The sequence below is a fragment of the Petromyzon marinus genome, chromosome 49, assembly GCF_048934315.1.
Source record: "Petromyzon marinus isolate PM22_M1 ecotype Great Lakes invasive population chromosome 49, UKy_Petmar_22M1.pri1.0, whole genome shotgun sequence".
NCBI lineage: Eukaryota > Metazoa > Chordata > Hyperoartia > Petromyzontiformes > Petromyzontidae > Petromyzon > Petromyzon marinus.
Genome location: NC_133715.1, coordinates 6,864,374 through 6,884,971, shown reverse-complemented (window position 1 = coordinate 6,884,971; position 20,598 = coordinate 6,864,374). Strand labels below are relative to the sequence as shown.

General features: G+C 51.3%; 1 protein-coding gene across 3 annotated transcripts in view; it reads right to left on the bottom strand.

Annotated features, from left to right (window-relative positions):
• LOC116952916 (uncharacterized) overlaps window positions 1-14,511 on the bottom strand; it is a 34,655-nt gene extending 20,144 nt beyond the window's left edge. Inside the window, exons 1-2 of one of the 3 annotated variants that reach the window (XM_032972624.2) lie at window positions 13,947-14,511; window positions 6,244-6,449 (exon numbers count right to left, since the gene is read on the bottom strand). In XM_032972624.2, coding sequence (XP_032828515.1) covers window positions 6,244-6,419 — 176 coding nt within the window. In that variant the 5' untranslated portion in view covers window positions 6,420-6,449; window positions 13,947-14,511. Of the gene's footprint in view, window positions 1-6,243; window positions 6,450-13,623; window positions 13,921-13,946 lie in introns of those variants that run through there. The other 2 variants (XM_076074652.1, XM_032972625.2) reach the window with 2 other exon arrangements.
• Window positions 14,512-20,598: the final 6,087 nt, after the last annotated feature.

Genomic DNA, 20,598 nt, shown 5'->3' with positions numbered 1-20,598 from the left:
TGTAGTTTGCATGTGGCTAGGAGATGTTACCTCGCCTGGTATGCAGGAGGTCGTGGGTTCCATCTCGAACCTGATGCCTGCTGTATATTTGTAGATTGCATGTGGCTAGGAGATGTTAACTACCTCGCCTGGTATGCAGGAGGTCGTAGGTTCCATTTCGAACCTGATGCCTGCTGTACATTTGTAGTTTGCATGTGGCTATGAGATGTTAACTACCTCGCCTGGTATACAGGAGGTCGTGGCTTCGATCTCGACCCTGATGCCTGCTATATATTTGTAGTTTGCATGTGGCTAGGAGATGTTAACTACCTCGCCTGGTATGCAGGAAGTCGTGGGTTCGATATCGACCAGACGCCTGCTGTATTTTTGGAGTTTGCGTGTCTCTCCCCGTGGTATTGTGGCTTTTTCTCCGGATTTTCCCTCCGCATTTAGACTCAACGTGCGCTCAAAGTATTTGGCTGCTATACATTACATGTGGCTAGGAGATGTCATTTCGTTGAGTTATCATTTGTGGCCGGTTCGCTTTTGGAAAAAAAAGAGCTCATATAGCGAGTTGAGCCTTACCTGGTAAAGTAAAAACAGTTGCACAGTTTAAATAGTTTAGGCAGCAGCAGCAGCAAGGGTTGGTGGATCACACACGGATGCTGTTGTGAAACTCCCCTTCCCTCGTGGGTGTTGTCGAGGAGGAAGCCGTGCCCTGGGTCGGCCAGGAGAAGGCTGTACAGCAAATCGCGGGCTAATCTCCACCTATCCCTTCTCTAGGGGATAGAGCGGTGACCTTCTCTAGGGGATAGAGCGGTGACCTTCAGTGCAGCCCCTGACGTGTGGCTCCCCAACAATACACAACACGTGACAACACCACCACCCGTCGTCATCGTCATCGTCGTCATCGTCGTCGTGCTGCTGTCAAACCCCCCCACAATGATCTTCAAATGTGCGGCGGAAACTTCACTCACGCTGACGATGTCTCACCGGCGAAAGTGGGCAACCCCCCCCCCCCCCCCCACTCTGAAAATTAGTTGAGAAGCACTGGGATTGTTTCCACCACTCATTACTTTGGCCGATAACACCTTCACATGTAGCGGATCGCAGAGCGTTGGAGAGGTGGCGGCTCTGGCTGCTCACTACGTGGCTACTCCCGATTCCCCGCTCGTCCGGGATTCTCTCCTCCTGACGCCTCTGAGTCGCTCTCCCCTCCCCTCTCCCCTCCCCCCTCCCCTCTCCCCTCTCCTCTCCCTCTCCCCTCTCTCTCCCCTCTCTCTCCCCTCTCTCTCCGACAGCGATGAGCAGATACCGCACAGCGGCGGCGCGGCGTTACAAGTTGGCATGATTCTTCATCATCATCATTATTCTTCTTCTTATAATTAGGGGCCGTCCATAAATGACGTAACGCGATTTTGGACGATTTTTGACCCCCCCTCCCACCTCGTCACACGGCGTCACAAAAAGTCAGACCCCCCCCCCTCAAATATGACGTCTTAAAGCTTTGCCCCCCCCCCAAAAAAAATAAAAAAAATAAAACATGCTTCAAATCGCTTTAAACTATTGTCATTGTAGTACGTATTTAATGTGGCGCTGCTAGGGGCGGTATCCACAGGGGGGGCTGGGGAGGCTCAGCCCTCCCCTGAAATTTTGGGAAAGTCGGTTATCAGGATAACCGGATATCTAGCTGCTGCAAAATGCTGCAGGCTGCCACCTTGTGTGCTGCCCTGCAGGCTGCCACCTTGTGTGCTGCCCTGCAGGCTGTCACCTTGTGCTGCCACCTCGTGCTGCCCTGCAGGCTGCCACCTCGTGCTACCCTGCAGGCTGCCACCTTGTGTGCTGCCCTGCAGGCTGCCACCTTGTGCTACTGCCCTGCAGGCTGCCACCTTGTGCTACTGCCCTGCAGGCTGCCACCTTGTGCTGCTGCCCTGCAGGCTGCCACCTTGTGTGCTACTCTGCAGGCTGCCACCTCGTGCTGCCCTGCAGGCTGCCACCTTGTGCTGCCACCTTGTGCTGCCCTGCAGGCTGTCACCTCGTGCTGCCACCTTGTGAGCTGCCCTGCAGGCTGCCACCTTGTGCTGCCCTGCAGGCTGCCACCTTGTGCTGCCCTGCAGGCTGCCACCTTGTGCTGCTGCCCTGCAGGCTGCCACCTTGTGCTGCCCTGCAGGCTGCCACCTTGTGCTGCCCTGCAGGCTGCCACCTTGTGTGCTACTCTGCAGGCTGCCACCTCGTGCTGCCCTGCAGGCTGCCACCTTGTGCTGCCCTGCAGGCTGTCACCTCGTGCTGCCACCTTGTGAGCTGCCCTGCAGGCTGCCACCTCGTGCTGCCCTGCAGGCTACCACCTCGTGCTGCCCTGCAGGCTGCCACCTTGTGCTACCCTGCTGGCTGCTTGAGCGGTAGCCTTTCGAACTTATTTGCCACGTCAGCGGCTCCGAAATATTAATAAACTCCGCGTTCAAATTCAATAAAATTTGTTTTATACATTTGTGGTGCCCATTGGAAAACATAAACACACTGGGTATCTCACAATATTGAAGTCAGCCCCACCAAAGTCAAAATCCTGGCTGCAACCTTGGGCGCTGCACTCTAATGTTGTAGGAGAAAACATTTATTAAAAAGTATATTTAATTAAGTAGAACGTGTTGTCTATATTTATTTAAAGTTGCGCATTTTGATGTGACGTCACATTTCTCAAACCCCCCCCCCCCCCCACCTCGTCACACATCGTCACAAATGTCTGACCCCCCCCCCCCCCACTAGGTGCATGACGTCATTTATGGACGGCCCCTAGCTTAATGCAGCACTGCCAACACCAGTGACTATTATCCGAACCGGTCCTGGGCCTCCCCCTAGGTCGACTCAGCCTCAAATGAGTACCTGGTGCGGTAAGCAAGCATCGCCACTGGGGAGACAAAGGCGGCCGGGCGTGGTGCTGGTCACCCACTCCCTCGTGTGCCGTTCCGGCCTTTATAGGTGCTCGCTAACAGCACTTGCCCCTACAGTCTGTAAAGGCTATATGGGGGATCTTTGCCTTTGATCTAGGATCGAGTAATTCGGTGGTAAATTTTCAGCACTGGGGCGCTTTGCTTCTTGCAGGGTGTCTTGTGAAATACATCCATCGAGATAACACTGGGGGAGCAGAGTGTGGTTCAGGTGTTCTGTAGTTCAGGTGTAGTGTAGTTCACATGTAGTGTGGTTCAGGTGTTCTGCAGTTCAGGTGTAGTGTAGTTCACATGTAGTGTGGTTCAGGTGTTCTGCAGTTCAGGTGTAGTGTAGTTCACATGTAGTGTGGTTTAGGTGTTCTGTAGTTCAGGTGAAGTGTAGTTCACATGTAGTGTGGTTCAGGTGTTCTGTAGTTCAGGTGTAGTGTAGTTCACATGTAGTGTGGTTCAGGTGTTCTGCAGTTCAGATGTAGTGTAGTTCACATGTAGTGTGGTTCAGGTGTTCTGTAGTTCAGGTGTAGTGTAGTTCACATGTGGTGTGGTTCAGGTGTTCTGCAGTTCAGGTGTAGTGTAGTTCACATGTAGTGTGGTTCAGGTGTTCTGTAGTTCAGGTGTAGTGTAGTTCACATGTAGTGTGGTTCAGGTGTTCTGCAGTTCAGATGTAGTGTAGTTCACATGTAGTGTGCTTCAGGTGTTCTGCAGTTCAGGTGTAGTGTAGTTCACATGTAGTGTGCTTCAGGTGGTCTGCAGTTCAGGTGTAGTGTAGTTCAGGTAGATCAGCGGTAGAGGGAGCGAGTCGTGATCAGAATGTGCTTGAGTTCACATCCTGCATGGACGTTGACTCAGCCCACCACCATCATCATCCCTCAATCCCCGCGGGATCGATCAAAGAATAGCCACTTTGCGGGGAAGTTCAACAGCGGTTGACCTGTGGATAGACTCGGCCCCTGCCATAGGAATGTGGCAGTTTCGCCGCGGGCTCTGCCGGGCTGTAAACGGGAGTTGAAAAGCAATCCCTTAAAAGCTTATTTGAGCAGCAAATCACTTTGCCTTGACTTTAGTCCTCCTTCATAGTACATTCGCTATGAATAAGGACCATTGCTCGAAACGTCGCCTATTATATTTTTTCTATGTAAGGCCACAATACAGTAGTATTGACCAATGCGTTCAGGTGCATTTGTTAAACGTGCACACTTTTACAATGGAGGTTACCGGTGGGTCAAAGCCAACAAGAGAGAGAGAGAGCGTCTAAGCAGGGTTGGGTCCGTGTTTGGACTTTGGCTCGGAGGGGGCGATGTTTGAAAGGGAACGCATCAACGGAAAGGGCTGACAACAAAGCCAACCCAGCAAAACATAACGGCCGCCTTATCTGCAGTGACATGGAGAATGAATGCAATTCCTCGCGAGGCTGGGGATGGCTCCGAGGTGAAGTCTCCACCAACGCCGATCGTACCTTCCAGAAACCTGTGTCATGTCGCTAGCCACACCGCGGTCTCACTAAAATTGTGGCTCTCGTTAGGACCACCCCCCACCCCACCCACCCCATTATGGTGCTAGCCAGCGGAGTCTCCAACTCTTCATCGTCCACTCTGTCTCTCTGCTGACCCCCTTCGAAACGTCGCCTATTGAATACGTCTTCCCGTTTAAGGCCACACGTGGTTATTCACGCCGGCCATCCTCGCAGCAGCTGCAGCAGCAGCGGCTTCTGGCTGCCCATCGAGCAAAAACGGTGGTCACCGCGTCATCGCGCGGCGCTTCAAGATGCACTTCTGCGGCCGTCTGGAACGCTCTTCCTTCCGATACTAGGAAGCCGCTGGAGCTATGCCACTTTTAAATCATCTATATTGAAAACTCATTTCTCTAGAACTGCTTTTTGTGTTTAGTTTGTTGTCCTTCACCCCGCACCTCCGATTCGCACAGTAGGCTACATACGGTGCTCATAAGTTCAACGTACATTGACGAATGTTTTGTTTTTATCATTCATGATAGCTTTCCTTTTTGTGATAGATCGTGTGTGGCGACAACGCACATTAGAGACGCGTGTACCCTCCACCACCCAACGTCACCAAAAACAGATGAAGTTGTCACGTGGGGCACCGCTATCATGTTTTTGTACTGCTTGTTGTTGTTGTAACGTTCTTACCCGCCACTACTGGGCATGTGTGAAAAAGAGCTTCATAGCTCATCGGATTGCTCCACTATTAATACATATTCTGATTCTGCGCCGATTGATTTGGGTTCATTCAGCAACGCCGGTCGCGTTGTGAAAGCGAGCAACAATTTTTTTTGCGAGCAACAATTTGTCGTCCGACGTTTCGCTTTGAGACGGCACCCAGCAACAACCGGGTGTGCAGCGTGCGCTCTCCAGCTGGCTGGGTGAAAAATGGTGCTCCGTTTTTCCCAACCCTGGTCCAGCTGGCTCAAGAAACGTAAAATAAATGCATGTCCTTCCTCGTTCCCCCCACCTCCCCCACCACTCATTACATCCTGGACTCTACCCCCCCTTCCTTGTGGTGGCCGTGGTGTGGTCGTGGTGTGTGCCACGGGCTACGACGTTTAATCACAACCAACACAATCTGGCGTCGCGAGGCGCCGCTCACGGATCCGTCTCCTAAACTGTTCACAGCGACAAGTCAGAGGACGACCTGAGGCGTGGCCATTGACGAATTTTGTCGAAGAGAGAGACCGCGACTGATGAATGACCTCAGCGCTCCTCTCTGCTCTCCTTGAAGACAACATTTGTGGGGCGTTCATGTTTTTTTTTGCCGCGCAAAATTCCGCCGTGATGTTCGCAGAAACAGCCGCAGATTTTTGTTTTCCCCCCCCACCAGAAGACGGTGAACTCACGTGACGTTACGCTGACGTAAAGAAACACTACTACGTTTGCACACAAGCACACACAAAGACGCGCTCATAAACAAAGAGCCCCCCGTGTAGCCTTAACAGTTGTGTTGGGGCAAGTGCTGTCAGCGAGTAGCACCGATGAAGGCCGGCACGGCACGCGAAGGAGATGGGTGGCCAACACCACGCCCGGCCGCCTTTGTCTCGCCAGTGGCGATGTTTGCACACCGCATCAGGTACTAATTTGAGGCTGAGTTGACCATGGGGAGGCCCAGGACCGGTTCAGATAATCGTCATCGGTGTTGGCCGTGAATGGGAATCGACTCCCCCACAACGCCACTGATACAAAGCACCTTGAGTCTCTATGACAGAAGCCGCGACGGTGCCATTCATGAATTATTAACCATTTGCATTATCGATGCATAATAAACAATTTTACGAGTGATTTTACGATCTAATTCATAGTCGCTGTCGTCACCTGAGTCGGCTGGACTCCCTCTGCCGCAGTTTGGCGTCGCGCTCCAGGACCCGCTGGATGGATTCCCTCTCCTCCTCGCTCAGGCAGCTCCAGTCGATCATCGCGCGCCGACCCGCCCGTACCCCACCGTCACGGGCGGAGCGGTGGACTTGGCTACTCGCGGCGTAGAGATCCATGTTCCCATGCCGGGAGCTCCGCAGGCGCCACTGTTTGGTGATAGGGAGGGCAAAGAGGTGAGCAAACAAATGCAAAGATCCCCTCCGCCAGTATAGCCTCAACGGACTGTTGGGGCAAGTGCTGTTCGCGAGCAGCACCTAATGAAGGCCGGACACGGTGCACGAGAGGGTGGGTGGCCTGCAGCACGCCCGGCCGGCCGCCTTTGTTTCCCCGACGCCGATGGTTACACGCGACGCCGGGTACTCATTTGAGGCCGAGTCGACTTAGGGGAGGCACAGGGAGCGGTTGAGATATTCTCCACGGTTGTTGGTCTGGGAATCGAATTCGGGGTCGCCGGGTTCGCGGCGCAGTGCGCTAATCGCTGCGCCACCGCTCGGATACGGATGGGGTAGGACGGATCACTAGCAACAACAACAACGACAACCGCCATTCGCCACGAAGTGGCGGTGACGTCACCACGACGCTTGTGCCAGGCCATGTGCACCTTGAGGCCACGTGAAGTGTCGAACGCCCGCTGGCAGGAGGTCACGGGGCAGACCCAGGTGCCACGCGTCGACTGACTGAGACGAGTGGCTGATGCACCACCTGTGCCCCCTACTGTGCCAACCTGCTGTGCTTTAGCCACCCGGCGCTCCGCTCGTTGTTGTGAGCGTCGCTCCTCCGCCCTCCGTTGTTGTTGGAGGGCGACTGCCTCCAACTGCCCAGTAGCGCCCTTCACGAGCCTCCTCCACAGAGGCCGCTCTTGACACCGCTGGTACCAGTCATCGGCAAGTTCACTCAGCTCCACGTCCTCCTGTACCACATCACTCCATCTCTTCTCTAGCCCGTGCCGCGCCTGTTTAGCCCCCTCGATCCGGCCGAACAAAAGCTGTTTCGGCATGCGTTGGCTGGGCATGCGGGCTACATGACCCAGCCAACGCAGCCTTGCCTGCTGGAGGAGCTCACCGATCGGACCTTGCCCAGATCTTTAAAGGATTTGTGAGCTCCTCACACAATCTAGCCTGGTTAAACCCAGGATGGATCGTAGGCAGGCCAGCCTAAAAGTTTCCAACCGGCGAAGATGCTCCATTAAGGGGATCACTAGCACACACGTACGCACGAGTACGTAACGCCCTTGCCTGGTTACATGTTAGTACAATAGTCACCCGATGTGTTTAATGTTTACGTGGCTTGATTGTAGTTTATGCGACGATTTGGCGATGCTGCGTTGCCAACTGGTGCGCAGGTCACACACAAACACGCGAGAAGATGTACATCAATAACAGCCTTCAAAAGAAAAAGTATATAATACGCAACGTTTCGGGCAATGGCCCTTTTTTCATAGCACATCATTAAAAGCCCCTCATTATCTCTCTGGTATATCTATGTATGTGTTATGAAGAAGGGCCATTGCCCGAAACGTCGGATTTCATATACTTTGTCTTAAAGGCAGGGTATTTGTACGAGGAGCATGAAAATAATTTCATATTTAACTTTTTTCGTGAAAATATTTTCAAATTTCTCGCGATGCAGTTGTTTTTGCCGCGATTTATCTTGCCTTCGTCGCCGTGCATTGTATTTAAATACATACTGATTTTTTTTAAAAAAATCGATTTTGATTCTCATCTTGGTGGCCCCAATTTCACTCACTCTTGAAACCAACACCTCCCGCACAGCCGACACAGACACCTGGCCAGGCCGCTAGGTGACAGAGAGAGAGAGAGAGGGGCGGCTCATGGCAATCAGAAGGTCACGAGTTCAAATCCTAGTTCGGAGTTGACTCGGCCAATCACCATCATCATCATCATCATCCATCGGGCGTCGATAAAATCAGTACCACTTTTTGGTGAAGTCGATTATCCTATGGGTCGACTCGCCCCCGCCACTGGAATGTGGAATGTCCACTGCAGATCCTGCATGGCGATGAACACGTGGTGCGCACTAAACCATCACTGCTCATTTGAGCAGCAAATCACTTCTTTAGACGGGAAACGTCACGACACAGACTTGTGCTATGTGTGTGACCACTAAGGGTGTGTTTGTGATTTTTTTAAAAAATATATACAAACAAATAAGGTAAGTGCTCGCTTAACACGCGTTCACACAGCTCCACCAGGGAACACTTATTTGCACAATGCAGACTGCGCGCACTGTTGCAACGTGGAACGCACGGTCCCGTTGTAACGCGGTTTTTTGAGCAGTCGACGGCGAACTACTTTCTTGAGCTGCGCGGCTGAGCGCAATGATACGGTAAGTGGATTGATAGAGTACGCGGAATGATGCGACGATACGTGGCGGCGTATCCTCATCTCAGTTCTTTGACCCGCCACGTGGTGACTGCACGGCTAAGTTTGGAGGACAAATGCGATTAAGTAACTCGGCAATTCCTCGCTCGACGCAGTTTTCACTTTTCAGGAACGCATCTCGCGCGTTAAACGGGGAATTGCTATAATCGAAATGTGTGTGGGGGGAGGGGTATGGGGGGGTTTGGAACTTTCCGAATGTTATATTTTTCGCTTTGGGCTAATCCTAAAGTGTGACCTCATAGTGAGTGACGTCACAGCCACGTGGCGTCGTTCCCGCGCTTTCCTCGACCGACAGCGTCGTCACGTGATGGAGATTATGCGATGGGTGACGTCACTTTAAAGTGTTAACATGGAAAAGCAATCGACGAAACTTGATGTTACAAAAAAAAACAAGAGCTAATATTTAACATTCTAATTATTAAATGTACTGCATAAGCAAAGTTATTCCACTGCCAATAGCTTTCCAAAAACATTAAATTGCATCCAAAAGTTGCGCCCAAAAATCTAAATATTAATTTAAAAAAAAACTCATTTCTAACGGTTACTCATTCACACAAATACACTGATAAAGATCACCCGTAAATAGCTTATACATCCGTTGGGGAAAGTTATAATTAGCGAGCACATATTAAGGCCACTCACGTAGCACAGAGAGAGTCTCACCGTCACGCACACGCGCGCGCGCATTACACAGATTCACTCACACTCTGTCACTCTCACACGCATACGCATCTCATGGACACACACAATCACACAGAAACCGTACCAGTGAAGGCAAACATCGTCCGTTTAGCATACACAGATTGTTGGGGCAAATGTTGTTAGCGATAACCTATTATTAAGGCGCACAAGGGGTTGGTGTGGCAACCACCACGTCCGGCCGCCTTTGTCTCCCCAGTGGAGAGGTTTACACAAAAAAGACAAAGATCCCCCGTATAGCCTTAATAGACAGTAGGGGCAAGTGCTGTTAGCGAGCACCTATGAAGGCCGGCACGGCACACGAGTGGGGGGCCAACACCACGCCCGGCCACCTTTGTCTCCATAGTGGCGATGTTTACACATCGCACCAGGTATTAGGCTGAGTCGACTTAGGGGAGGCCCATGAACGGTTCAGATAATCGTCACCGGTGTTGGCCGTGAGCGGGAATCGAACCCGGTTCGCCAGGTTTGTAATGCAGCGCGCGAACCACGACACTTAATTCTAGATTTGAAGTTTTCGTGACTGCAAGGATCCATACTTTGGTTCTTTCGGTAAAGTCACGTGGGTAAAAATACATAAATAAAAATTTAAATTAAATAAAACAAAAATTGAAAACAACTAAATTAAATTAAATCACAACCAATACACCACCGCATAACACAGACACACACACACATTGAAATCACCACCCACACACACACAGGCAATACACTAATTCAACATCGCATAGCACAAAGATTCCTCCGTATAGCCTTTAACAGCCTATTGGGGAATGTGTGGTTAACAAGCACCTACTATCAATAACAAAGGCAGAGATCCCCCGTATAGGAAGTTAGCGAGCACCGACGTCTCCCCGGTGGCGATGTCTCACACCGCACACTCTTACACGGGTAGACGCACTCAGGTAGATTATCAGACCTCCAATAGTGGGGAGGGGGGTTGGGGCAAATCGAACAAACACGCGACAAAGGCAAAATACTGCACTCGTATTCATCCTCCGCACACACGGAAGACACCGCTCACTCTCGCTCACAAAAGACAACCTGGATAGATAGACCTGTAGGACACCACCGGGGCGGGTGCTGTCACTATCAGTGAGCAACCTATCAAGGATTGCGAGTGCCACGGCGCAGACGGAAGTGTTGTGGCCGGGACCACGCCCGGTTGAACTCTGCCTCCCCTGCAGTGGGGATGTTAACACACCGCATTTAAGGCTGAGTCGACCTAGGCGAGGATCAGGAACGGGTTGTTTTTGTTGTTGTCACCGATGTTGTACACTCACACGCGTGTGCACGAACGCTCTCACGCGCAGAGCTAAACACAAGGGCAGAGGGGAAACACAAGGACACACGCGAACTCACGCAACGACAACAACCGCCATTCGCCACTAAGTGGCGGTGACGTCACCACGACGCTTGTGCCAGGCTAGGTGCACGATGAGGCCACGTGAAGTGTCGAACGCCCCGCTGGCAGGAGGTCACGGGGCAAACCCAGGTGCCACGGGTCGACTGACTGAGATGACTGGCCGATGCACCACCTGTGCCCCCTACTGTGCCAACCTGCTGTGCTTTAGCCACCCGGCGCTTCGCTCGTTGTCGTGAGCGTTGCTCCTCCGCCCTCCGTTGTTGTTGGAGGGCGACTGCCTCCAACTGCCCAGCAGCAGCGTCCTTCACGAGCCTCCTCCACAGAGGCCGATCTTGACATCGCTGGTACCGGTCATCAGCAAGTCCACTCAGCTCCACGTCCTCCTGTACCACGTCACGCCATCTCTTCTCTAGCCCGTGCCGCGCCCGCTTAGCCCCCTCGATCCGACCGAACAAAAGCTGTTTAGGAATGCGGTGGCTTGGCACGCGGTTTTACGTGACCCAGCCAACGCAGCCTTGCCTGCCGGAGGGAGCTCACCGATGGGACCTTGCCCAGCAAAACAACCGCCTACCTTTTTAATTTAAAGCTTTCGTGACTGCAATGATTCATCTTCTTTGGTTCTTTCGGTAAAGTCACGTAGAATGAGAATAAAATAATAAATTGATAAAATAAAATAACACAATAATATTCTCACGACGTTTCGGCCACAACACAAGCGGCCTCCATCAGGTGAAGGGACGAGACTGTCTGGTAGGACAGCGCTGGAGTGAAAGAGCCACGTTCAGATCACGACCTTTAAGCTGTGTGAGAGGAAACAAAGCGCCTTGACAAAGGAATTAGCATATAATTTAGCATTGAAATGGCTGAGTGATTAGCTTGTGACTGGTCACAGAAATAGCTATGTTAAAAGTTAAAGCATACACATCCGCAGAGGCACGCTTTGACAAAGGAATTAGCATAGAATTTAGCATTGAAATAGCTAAGTTAAAGCATACACATCCGCAGAGGCACCCCTTGACAAAGGAATTAGCATAGAATTTAGCATTGAAATAGCTGAGTGATTAGCTTGTAACTGGTCACAGAAATAGCTCCGTTGAAGTCAGAGCATACACATTCACCGAGGCACTTAGTACAAATCAAACAGGAGAATTTAGCATTGAAATAACTAGGCGAATTTAGCATTGAAATAACTGAGTGATTAGCTAGTGACTGGTCACAGAAATGACTATGTTGAAGTCAAGGCCTACACATCTGAGCTATTCACAGTACTATATAGTGGAACCAATAAAAACCTAAAATATAAATTACCTTAATGTTATCAATAAACTCTATGTTCTCCAATCAGCTAAGCTACCAACAATAAGTCGTTATATATCACAATGCTATATGGCGAAAAAATGGGTGGATTCTTACCCTCAACTTTAGCACCACGGATAGCTACGGGCCCCGTTTAATTCTCATTGTACGTGACTTTACCGAAAGAACCAAAGAAGATGAATCATTGCAGTCACGAAAGCTTTAAATCGAAATTTAACCGCCTCTACGGGGAGGGATTCCACACATCCTTAAGATAATTCAACAGACTCCGGAATAAGAAGGCTCAACTAATCGAGTCTCTCACCTTTCTGAAGAGATGCCGCGACTCTAAGGTAATACCAACCGCATTTACACTAACCTCTGCTTTTGCAACTTCTCTCAATGCTAAACGAATTCTAGCTAGAACTAGCTTCGCTCTTATCTCGGAAAAAATCAGACTTACACGCACCGAACTCAATCAGTTAGACAAGACACTCTACAAATCACACTTAAAATTGACATTTCAATGCTAAATTCTATGCTAATTCCTTTGTCAAGGGGTGCCTCTGCGGATGTGTATGCTTTAACTTTTAACATAGCTATTTCTGTGACCAGTCACAAGCTAATCACTCAGCCATTTCAATGCTAAATTATATGCTAATTCCTTTGTCAAGGCGCTTTGTTTCCTCTCACACAGCTTAAAGGTCGTGATCTGAACGTGGCTCTTTCACTCCAGCGCTGTCCTACCAGACAGTCTCGTCCCTTCACCTGATGAAGGCCGCTTGTGTTGTGGCCGAAACGTCGTGAGAATATTATTGTGTTATTTTATTTTATCAATTTATTATTTTATTCTCATTCTACGTGACTTTACCGAAAGAACCAAAGAAGATGAACCGCCTACCTCCTCGTTGGTGCCGGATGGTAACGCTGTGGTGAGCAGTGCCATGGGGAAGGGGGGGGAGCACCAATTACAATTGGCCATTCCCCTCATGGCGTTTGTAGCGACCACAGTGGCCAAAGGGGGCTTTGTACGGGTGCGAGGGCTGGTAACCCCTCGACCTTCAAATAAATCACCACTAAACCACGAAAAAAATATATCAAACCCAACGACACACACGCGCACATTTTGAGCAAGTGCTGTTCACGAGGAGCACTTATGAAGACCGGAACGGCACACGAGGGGAAATAGGTGGCCAACACTACGCCCGGCCGCCTTTATCTCCCCCAATGCTGACGTGTACACACCGCACCATGTGTGGACAAGCAGACAACAACAACCGATATTCGCCACTAAGTAGTTGTGACGCGACCACGGCGCTTGTGCCAGGCTAGGTGCACCTTGAGGCCACGTGAAGTGTCGAAGACTCGCTGGTAGGAGATCACGGGGCAACACAAAGACAAAGATCCCCCGTGTAGCCTTTAACAGACTTTTGGGACAAGTGCTATTAGCGAGCACCTATTGAAGGCCGCAAAGCACACAGACACACACAGTCACTCCCAAAGGCAAACACGCTCACCGACACGTACAATCACATTCATTCTTACACACAGACCCACCTTTTTACGCAAACACTCCAACCCATTCACAAATAAAATAAAATAAAAACAGATCTCCCTCCATGTAGCCTTAACCAGACTGCTGCTGCAAGTGCTGTGAGCGAGCACCTACGAAGGCGCACACGGCGCACGTGGTGAGAGCGCAGTGTGACCAGCACCACGACCATTCCGTCTTTGTCTGCCCAGCGGCGCACTTTACACACCGCACCAGGTACTCGTATTAAAGGCCGAGTCGACCTAGGAGATGCCCACGAACGGTTCCACACACACACACGCACGCGCGCGCGCGCACACACACACACAGAGCAGGCTCGAGTCCCTACTTCTCGACTGGTGCTGCCTCTTTAATCCGCGCCCGGCGTCCCGGAACAATCCGCACGTTGTCCTCGCCGCGTGTTCAACTGCGGTAGAGGGCCCCTCGGTGATGCGTGAGAGCGCGCCCACTCCCCCACCTCTCTTACACACACCAGCTCGCCAGACCGGTTCGCTCGGATCCTGACGCTGATGCTCCCGCCGTGAACGCTGCTGATGTTTGTGCTCTTCCTGCTGTTGACACTAATGCCGATGCTGCTACTGCTGTTGTTAGTGCTGCTGTTACTGCTGTTGTTAGTGCTGATGTTACTGCTGTTGTTAGTGCTGCTGTTACTGCTGTTGTTAGTGCTGATGTTACTGCTGCTGCTGCTGTTAATGCTGCTGCTGCTAATGCTGCTGCTGCTGTTAGTGCTGCTGCTGTTAATGCTGCTACTGCTGTTGTTAGTGCTGCTACCGCTGCTGTCAATGCTGCTGCTGTTAGTGCTGCTGCTGTTAATGCTGCTGCTGCTGCTAACGCTGCTGCTAATGCTGCTGCTGTTAATGCTGCTGCTGATGTTAATGCTGCTGCTGATGTTAATGCTGCTGCTGCTGTTAATGCTGCTGCTGATGTTAATGCTGCTGCTGATGTTAATGCTGCTGCTGATGTTAATGCTGCTGCTGCTGCTGTTAATGCTGCTGCTGCTGCTGTTAATGCTGCTGCTGCTGCTGTTAATGCTGCTGCTGCTGCTGTTAATGCTGCTGCTGCTGCTGTTAATGCTGCTGCTGCTGCTGTTAATGCTGCTGCTGCTGCTGTTAATGCTGCTGCTGCTGCTGTTAATGCTGCTGCTGCTGTTAATGCTGCTGCTGCTGTTAATGCTGCTGCTGCTGCTGTTAATGCTGCTGCTGCTGCTGTTAATGCTGCTGCTGCTGCTGTTAATGCTGCTGCTGCTGTTAATGCTGCTGCTGCTGCTGTTAATGCTGCTGCTGCTGCTGTTAATGCTGCTGCTGCTGCTGTTAATGCTGCTGCTGCTGCTGTTAATGCTGCTGCTGCTGCTGCTGTTAATGCTGCTGCTGCTGTTAATGCTGCTGCTGCTGTTAATGCTGCTGCTGCTGTTAATGCTGCTGCTGCTGTTAATGCTGCTGCTGCTGTTAATGCTGCTGCTGCTGCTGTTAATGCTGCTGCTGCTGTTAATGCTGCTGCTGCTGCTGTTAATGCTGCTGCTGCTGCTGTTAATGCTGCTGCTGCTGCTGTTAATGCTGCTGCTGCTGTTAATGCTGCTGCTGCTGCTGTTAATGCTGCTGCTGCTGCTGTTAATGCTGCTGCTGCTGTTAATGCTGCTGCTGCTGCTGTTAATGCTGCTGCTGCTGCTGTTAATGCTGCTGCTGCTGTTAATGCTGCTGCTGCTGTTAATGCTGCTGCTGCTGCTGTTAATGCTGCTGCTGCTGTTAATGCTGCTGCTGCTGCTGTTAATGCTGCTGCTGCTGCTGTTAATGCTGCTGCTGCTGCTGATGTTAATGCTGCTGCTGCTGCTGTTAATGCTGCTGCTGCTGCTGTTAATGCTGCTGCTGCTGCTGTTAATGCTGCTGCTGCTGTTAATGCTGCTGCTGCTGTTAATGCTGCTGCTGCTGTTAATGCTGCTGCTGCTGTTAATGCTGCTGCTGCTGTTAATGCTGCTGCTGCTGCTGTTAATGCTGCTGCTGCTGCTGTTAATGCTGCTGCTGCTGTTAATGCTGCTGCTGCTGCTGTTAATGCTGCTGCTGCTGCTGTTAATGCTGCTGCTGCTGCTGTTAATGCTGCTGCTGCTGCTGTTAATGCTGCTGCTGCTGCTGTTAATGCTGCTGCTGCTGTTAATGCTGCTGCTGCTGTTAATGCTGCTGCTGCTGTTAATGCTGCTGCTGCTGTTAATGCTGCTGCTGCTGTTAATGCTGCTGCTGCTGCTGTTAATGCTGCTGCTGCTGTTAATGCTGCTGCTGCTGCTGTTAATGCTGCTGCTGCTGTTAATGCTGCTGCTGCTGCTGTTAATGCTGCTGCTGCTGCTGTTAATGCTGCTGCTGCTGCTGTTAATGCTGCTGCTGCTGCTGTTAATGCTGCTGCTGCTGTTAATGCTGCTGCTGCTGTTAATGCTGCTGCTGCTGTTAATGCTGCTGCTGTTAATGCTGCTGCTGCTGCTGTTAATGCTGCTGCTGCTGCTGTTAATGCTGCTGCTGCTGCTGTTAATGCTGCTGCTGCTGTTAATGCTGCTGCTGTTGATGCTGCTGCTGCTGATGCTGCTGCTGTTAATGCTGCTGCTGATGCTGCTGCTGATGCTGCTGCTGTTAGTGCTGCTGCTGTTAGTGCTGCTGTTAGTTCTGCTGCTGCTGTTCGTGCTGCTGCTCTTCCTGCTGTTGCTGTTAATGCTGCTGGTGTTTTACTGACAGCTGATCATCATTACGCTGTTGCTGCTGCTGCTAATGTTGCTGCAACTGCTGTTGTTACAACTACTGTCCTCTTGTTGGTGTTGATGTTACTGATGCTGCTGTTGTTGCTGCTGCTGCTGCTGTTGAGACAGCGCCCGTATAATTGATGGGCGGAAACGCGACCCACGCAGCACAGGTTTTGACCTTTGAAATCTGCCAATTGTGAGTGTGGCTGTGCGTGTGTATGAGCTGTGGTGCAGTGGTTAGCGCGCTGCGCTACGAACCCCACGACCCCAGTTCGATTCCCGCTCACGGCCAACACCAGTGACCATTATTTGAACCGGTCCTGGGCCTTCCCATACTCAAATGAGTACTTGGTGCGGTGTGTAGACATCGCCACTGGGGAGACAAAGGCGGCCGGGGGTGATGCTGGCCACCCACCCCCTCGTGTGCCATTAGCGACCTTCATAGGTGTTCGATAACAGCACTTGCCCCGAACGCCTGTTAAAGGCTATACGGGGGGATCTTTGTCTTTGTTGGTTGTATCTGTGTGCGTGGGAGGGTGTGTATGTTTCAAAGTGCGCGCTGTACGTGTGTGTTCTATATTTGAATCTGCGGTCACACTCTGTTAATGATTGCTTTTTTAACGACGCGCTGGCCTCACCTTTACGAAGACAAAGGTCCACGTGGCGCCTGCGACACTGTGCTCTGGAGGCAGTGACAGCAGCAGCAGGGAGGGTTGGTGGAACATCACTCGAATGTTGTGAAACTCCCTTCTACCGTGAGAGCGGAGAAGGTGCCGGGTTAGCCCGGGCTTGCCAAGAGGAGGCGGTACAGCAATTGTGGGCATCGAGCGTTGCTCCCTCGCGCAAGGGCAAAATGAATAAACAACTCATTGTAGCAGCAGCAGCACTCTCGTGATAGCGAGTCCTACAACTCGGTGTGACGATGTCTTCTTCTGCTGGATCACATAGAGGACATGCTCAATATCGCCTTTAACAGACTGTGGCGGCTGCTGTTGCTGCTGCTGCTGTTGTTGTTGTCCGAAATGGGCGATTCCTTAATTGTAAACACGACGTGACGTCGATTTGCACGAGTGGAAAAACTATTGAAAATGAGAGAAAACAAACGAAAATTAAATCCGAATCTTTTATAAACTGTGACCCCACCCCTCCCTTCCCCCACACGGGGAGTTTGACCAGCTGAGAATTGCCGGGTCGTACAGCTCCGTTTCGTTGAACCAAGAGGAAACCTCAAGAAACCAGGAATAGTGAGTTGCGTTTGGCAAGAGTCTATTCGAGTCTCTAATAGACTCAATTCGAGTCTATATTCTAATAGGGTCTCGAATAGAGAGTATCGTCCGGCAAGTCAAGTTCGGCAAGAAGACAGTCTCGTTCGGCAAATAGCGACGACCTGCGTCACCATGAATGTCAAATGTAAAAAAACACGTAAAATAAAGTGCATCAAAGTGATGATTTCAAAAAAAAGGAAGTAGGGTTTGGCCATGACAAAAAAGAGATGATGGATTACGGTCAAGATTAATGTGCGTATGTACTGGGACTCCTCCACTTACGAACGAGTTAGGTTCCAGAGGTCTGTTCGTAAGTCGACTTTACTCCTGTCGATTCCAAACATCTTGTACGGCGTGTTCACTAAAAACGGGGGAATGGCTTTAAAAGTTGTATAATTTCATGTAGATGTTGTTGCCACTGGTTCTTCATGTTCTGCAGATGTAAATGCCAGCACCGTTCGAACTTACCACACTCGGTCTGGACAGGCAACTGGACATACGTCAGGTTTGTTCGTATCTCTGAAAGTTCGTAAGTCGAATGTTCGTACATAGAGGAGTCCCTGGATCTTGAACTTCTTATGTACCGTACGTAGCCAACCACGCTAATCGGAGGTGCGGTTCGCTACGGAGTGGCAGCGGAAGGAGGGAGGGGGGGTTATCACGGGAGAGAGGACGTACGCTGCCGTGAGATCAGAAATCTTCGGTCGATTTTCACATCGAGAAGACCGTAGCTCTGGAGGATGCATCCGTCCAGCCATTGGACATGGTGGTGGCTGATGCTCGTCTAGCGCACGGTGTAAAATATTCCGGCAGAGGCGTTGATTTTGACAGCTGCGAGATGATTTGTGCACACGCTGCCATGCCAATCGCCTCGCCTCTGCTGTCGGTGACACAATTGCGCAGTGGTTGCAGTTTTTGTTTTAAAATTTAATATATATTAATAGACATGAAAGTATTGTATAAATCAAGAAATACCCAAAGGCTAGGATCGGTCAAAACAGTGCTTCAATGAACAGCTGTCGCAAAGATGGAAGGGTTGAGTTTAGCACCTGACGGGGGTTGGTGGGCGATATTGAGGACCATCGCCGGGAGGAGGTGGTGGCGGCGGTGGTGGTGACGGTGACGATGGTGGTGGCGATAGCGATGGCGTTGGTGGAGGTGGTGGCGGTAGCGGTGGCGGTAGTGGTCGTGGCGGTGGTGGTGGTAGTGGTCACGGTGGTGGAGGTGGTGGGGGTGGTGGTGGCGGTGGTGGTGGTCGCGGTGGTAGAAGTGGTGGTGGCGGGGGTGGTGGAGGTGGTGGCGGTGGTGGACGTGGCGGTAGTGGTCGTGGCGGTGGTGGTGGTAGTGGTCACGGTGGTGGAGGTGGTGGTGGTCGCGGTGGTGGAGGTGGTGGTGGCGGTGGTGGTGGAGGTGGTGGCGGTGGCAGTGGTGGTGGCGATAGCGATGGCGTTGGTGGAGGTGTTGGCGGTAGCGGAGGTGGTGGTAGTGGTCGCGGTGGTGGTGGTGGTGGCGGTGGTGGCGGTGGTTGTGGCGGTGGTGGTGGCGGTGGTGGCGGTGAAGTCTAGTCATGCCGCACCGGCCTTCATGAGTGCTCGCTAACAACAGCACTTGCCTCCAACAGCCTGTGTCGGCTACTCGGGGGATCTTTGTTTTTATCTATGTGTACGATCAGAATTTTGCAAACACATTCTTTTGCGTTTGTTGAATATTGTTTTTTTCTTACATCAATATTGACAATTATGCAAATATACATATTTGAACCAATACTATTTAAACCTTATAATAATAATAACAATCTTGTATTTGCAAGTTGGTGGGGCAGTTGTTCGCGAACGGCGCACTCAACCTGACAACCTAAGTTAGATTCCTGGCCACAGCTGACATTAATGGCGGGTGATATCTGAACCCGCAACTTCATCCAACCCGCACAGACAAGCGTGGTGAAGTATGGTCAAACGACCCTCAATGACCTACACGGTGTGGGGAGGCCTTCATCCAACAGTGGATAGACAAAGGGGCGCTATTTGTATTATTGATGTACGGGTACGTACGAAACAGCTGCGATAATTAGTTAAGGGTCAGTGGATCGCACAAATGTTGGGAAGCCCTCTTTCGCGTGGGAGTCGAGAAGCCGTACCCTCCTGGCTCGCTGTACCCGCAACGAGATCGAGCACGGCGAAATGCGGACTAATCTCCATCTGCTCCATCTGCGCGGGATAGAGTGTTTACCCCCCCCACCCTCATGCCCGTGAGAATCCTGTCACGAGAAAACCAAACTCTCGTTTGCGAACGAGGCCCACTCACCAAACGCACCACTAGAGCAGGACCTTCCTGAAAACGAGTCTTGAGACTCAGTGAGGTTGGACCGCCACAGCCTCTCACAGAGACCCCACATGCTCACGTGGAGATCTGCAAATCCACGTAGAGACTCATCGACTCGGATGGGGACCCACAGACTCGCGCAGAGATGCTTAGAATTGCACACATACGCTTAAAAATAACACAGAGGTCTAGAATGACACATGGACACATAAACTCACAATAAGACCCAATAGAGACCCATAGACTAACCTGGAGAGCCACAGCTTCGTACAGAGACGCGGGGAATCAAACCGAGACGCTTACAATCACACGCAGACGCTGACAATGACACAATAAGCCAATCACCTATTAATTATTGGCAATGGACACACATCCATCCCAACATTGCAGGACCATCCTGGCAAAATGCATCTTGAGACTCAGTGAGGCTGCCCATGACGGAACACGCCGGAGACGAGCCACCGCCGCCGAGGAGACGGAGCGATGAAAGTCAGCTCGGGTGCAGCAGCCAGGGGTAACTGCGGAGCCCGTCGTGTTGTCCACGTGGTTGTTGTCGTGGGGAGCGATGGCGCGGCGATGGTGGCGCTGCGCTAGGAACCACGACCACCCGAGTTCGATTCCCGCTCACGGCCACCAAACACCGGTGACGGTTATCTGAACTCGGCGCCGGGTCT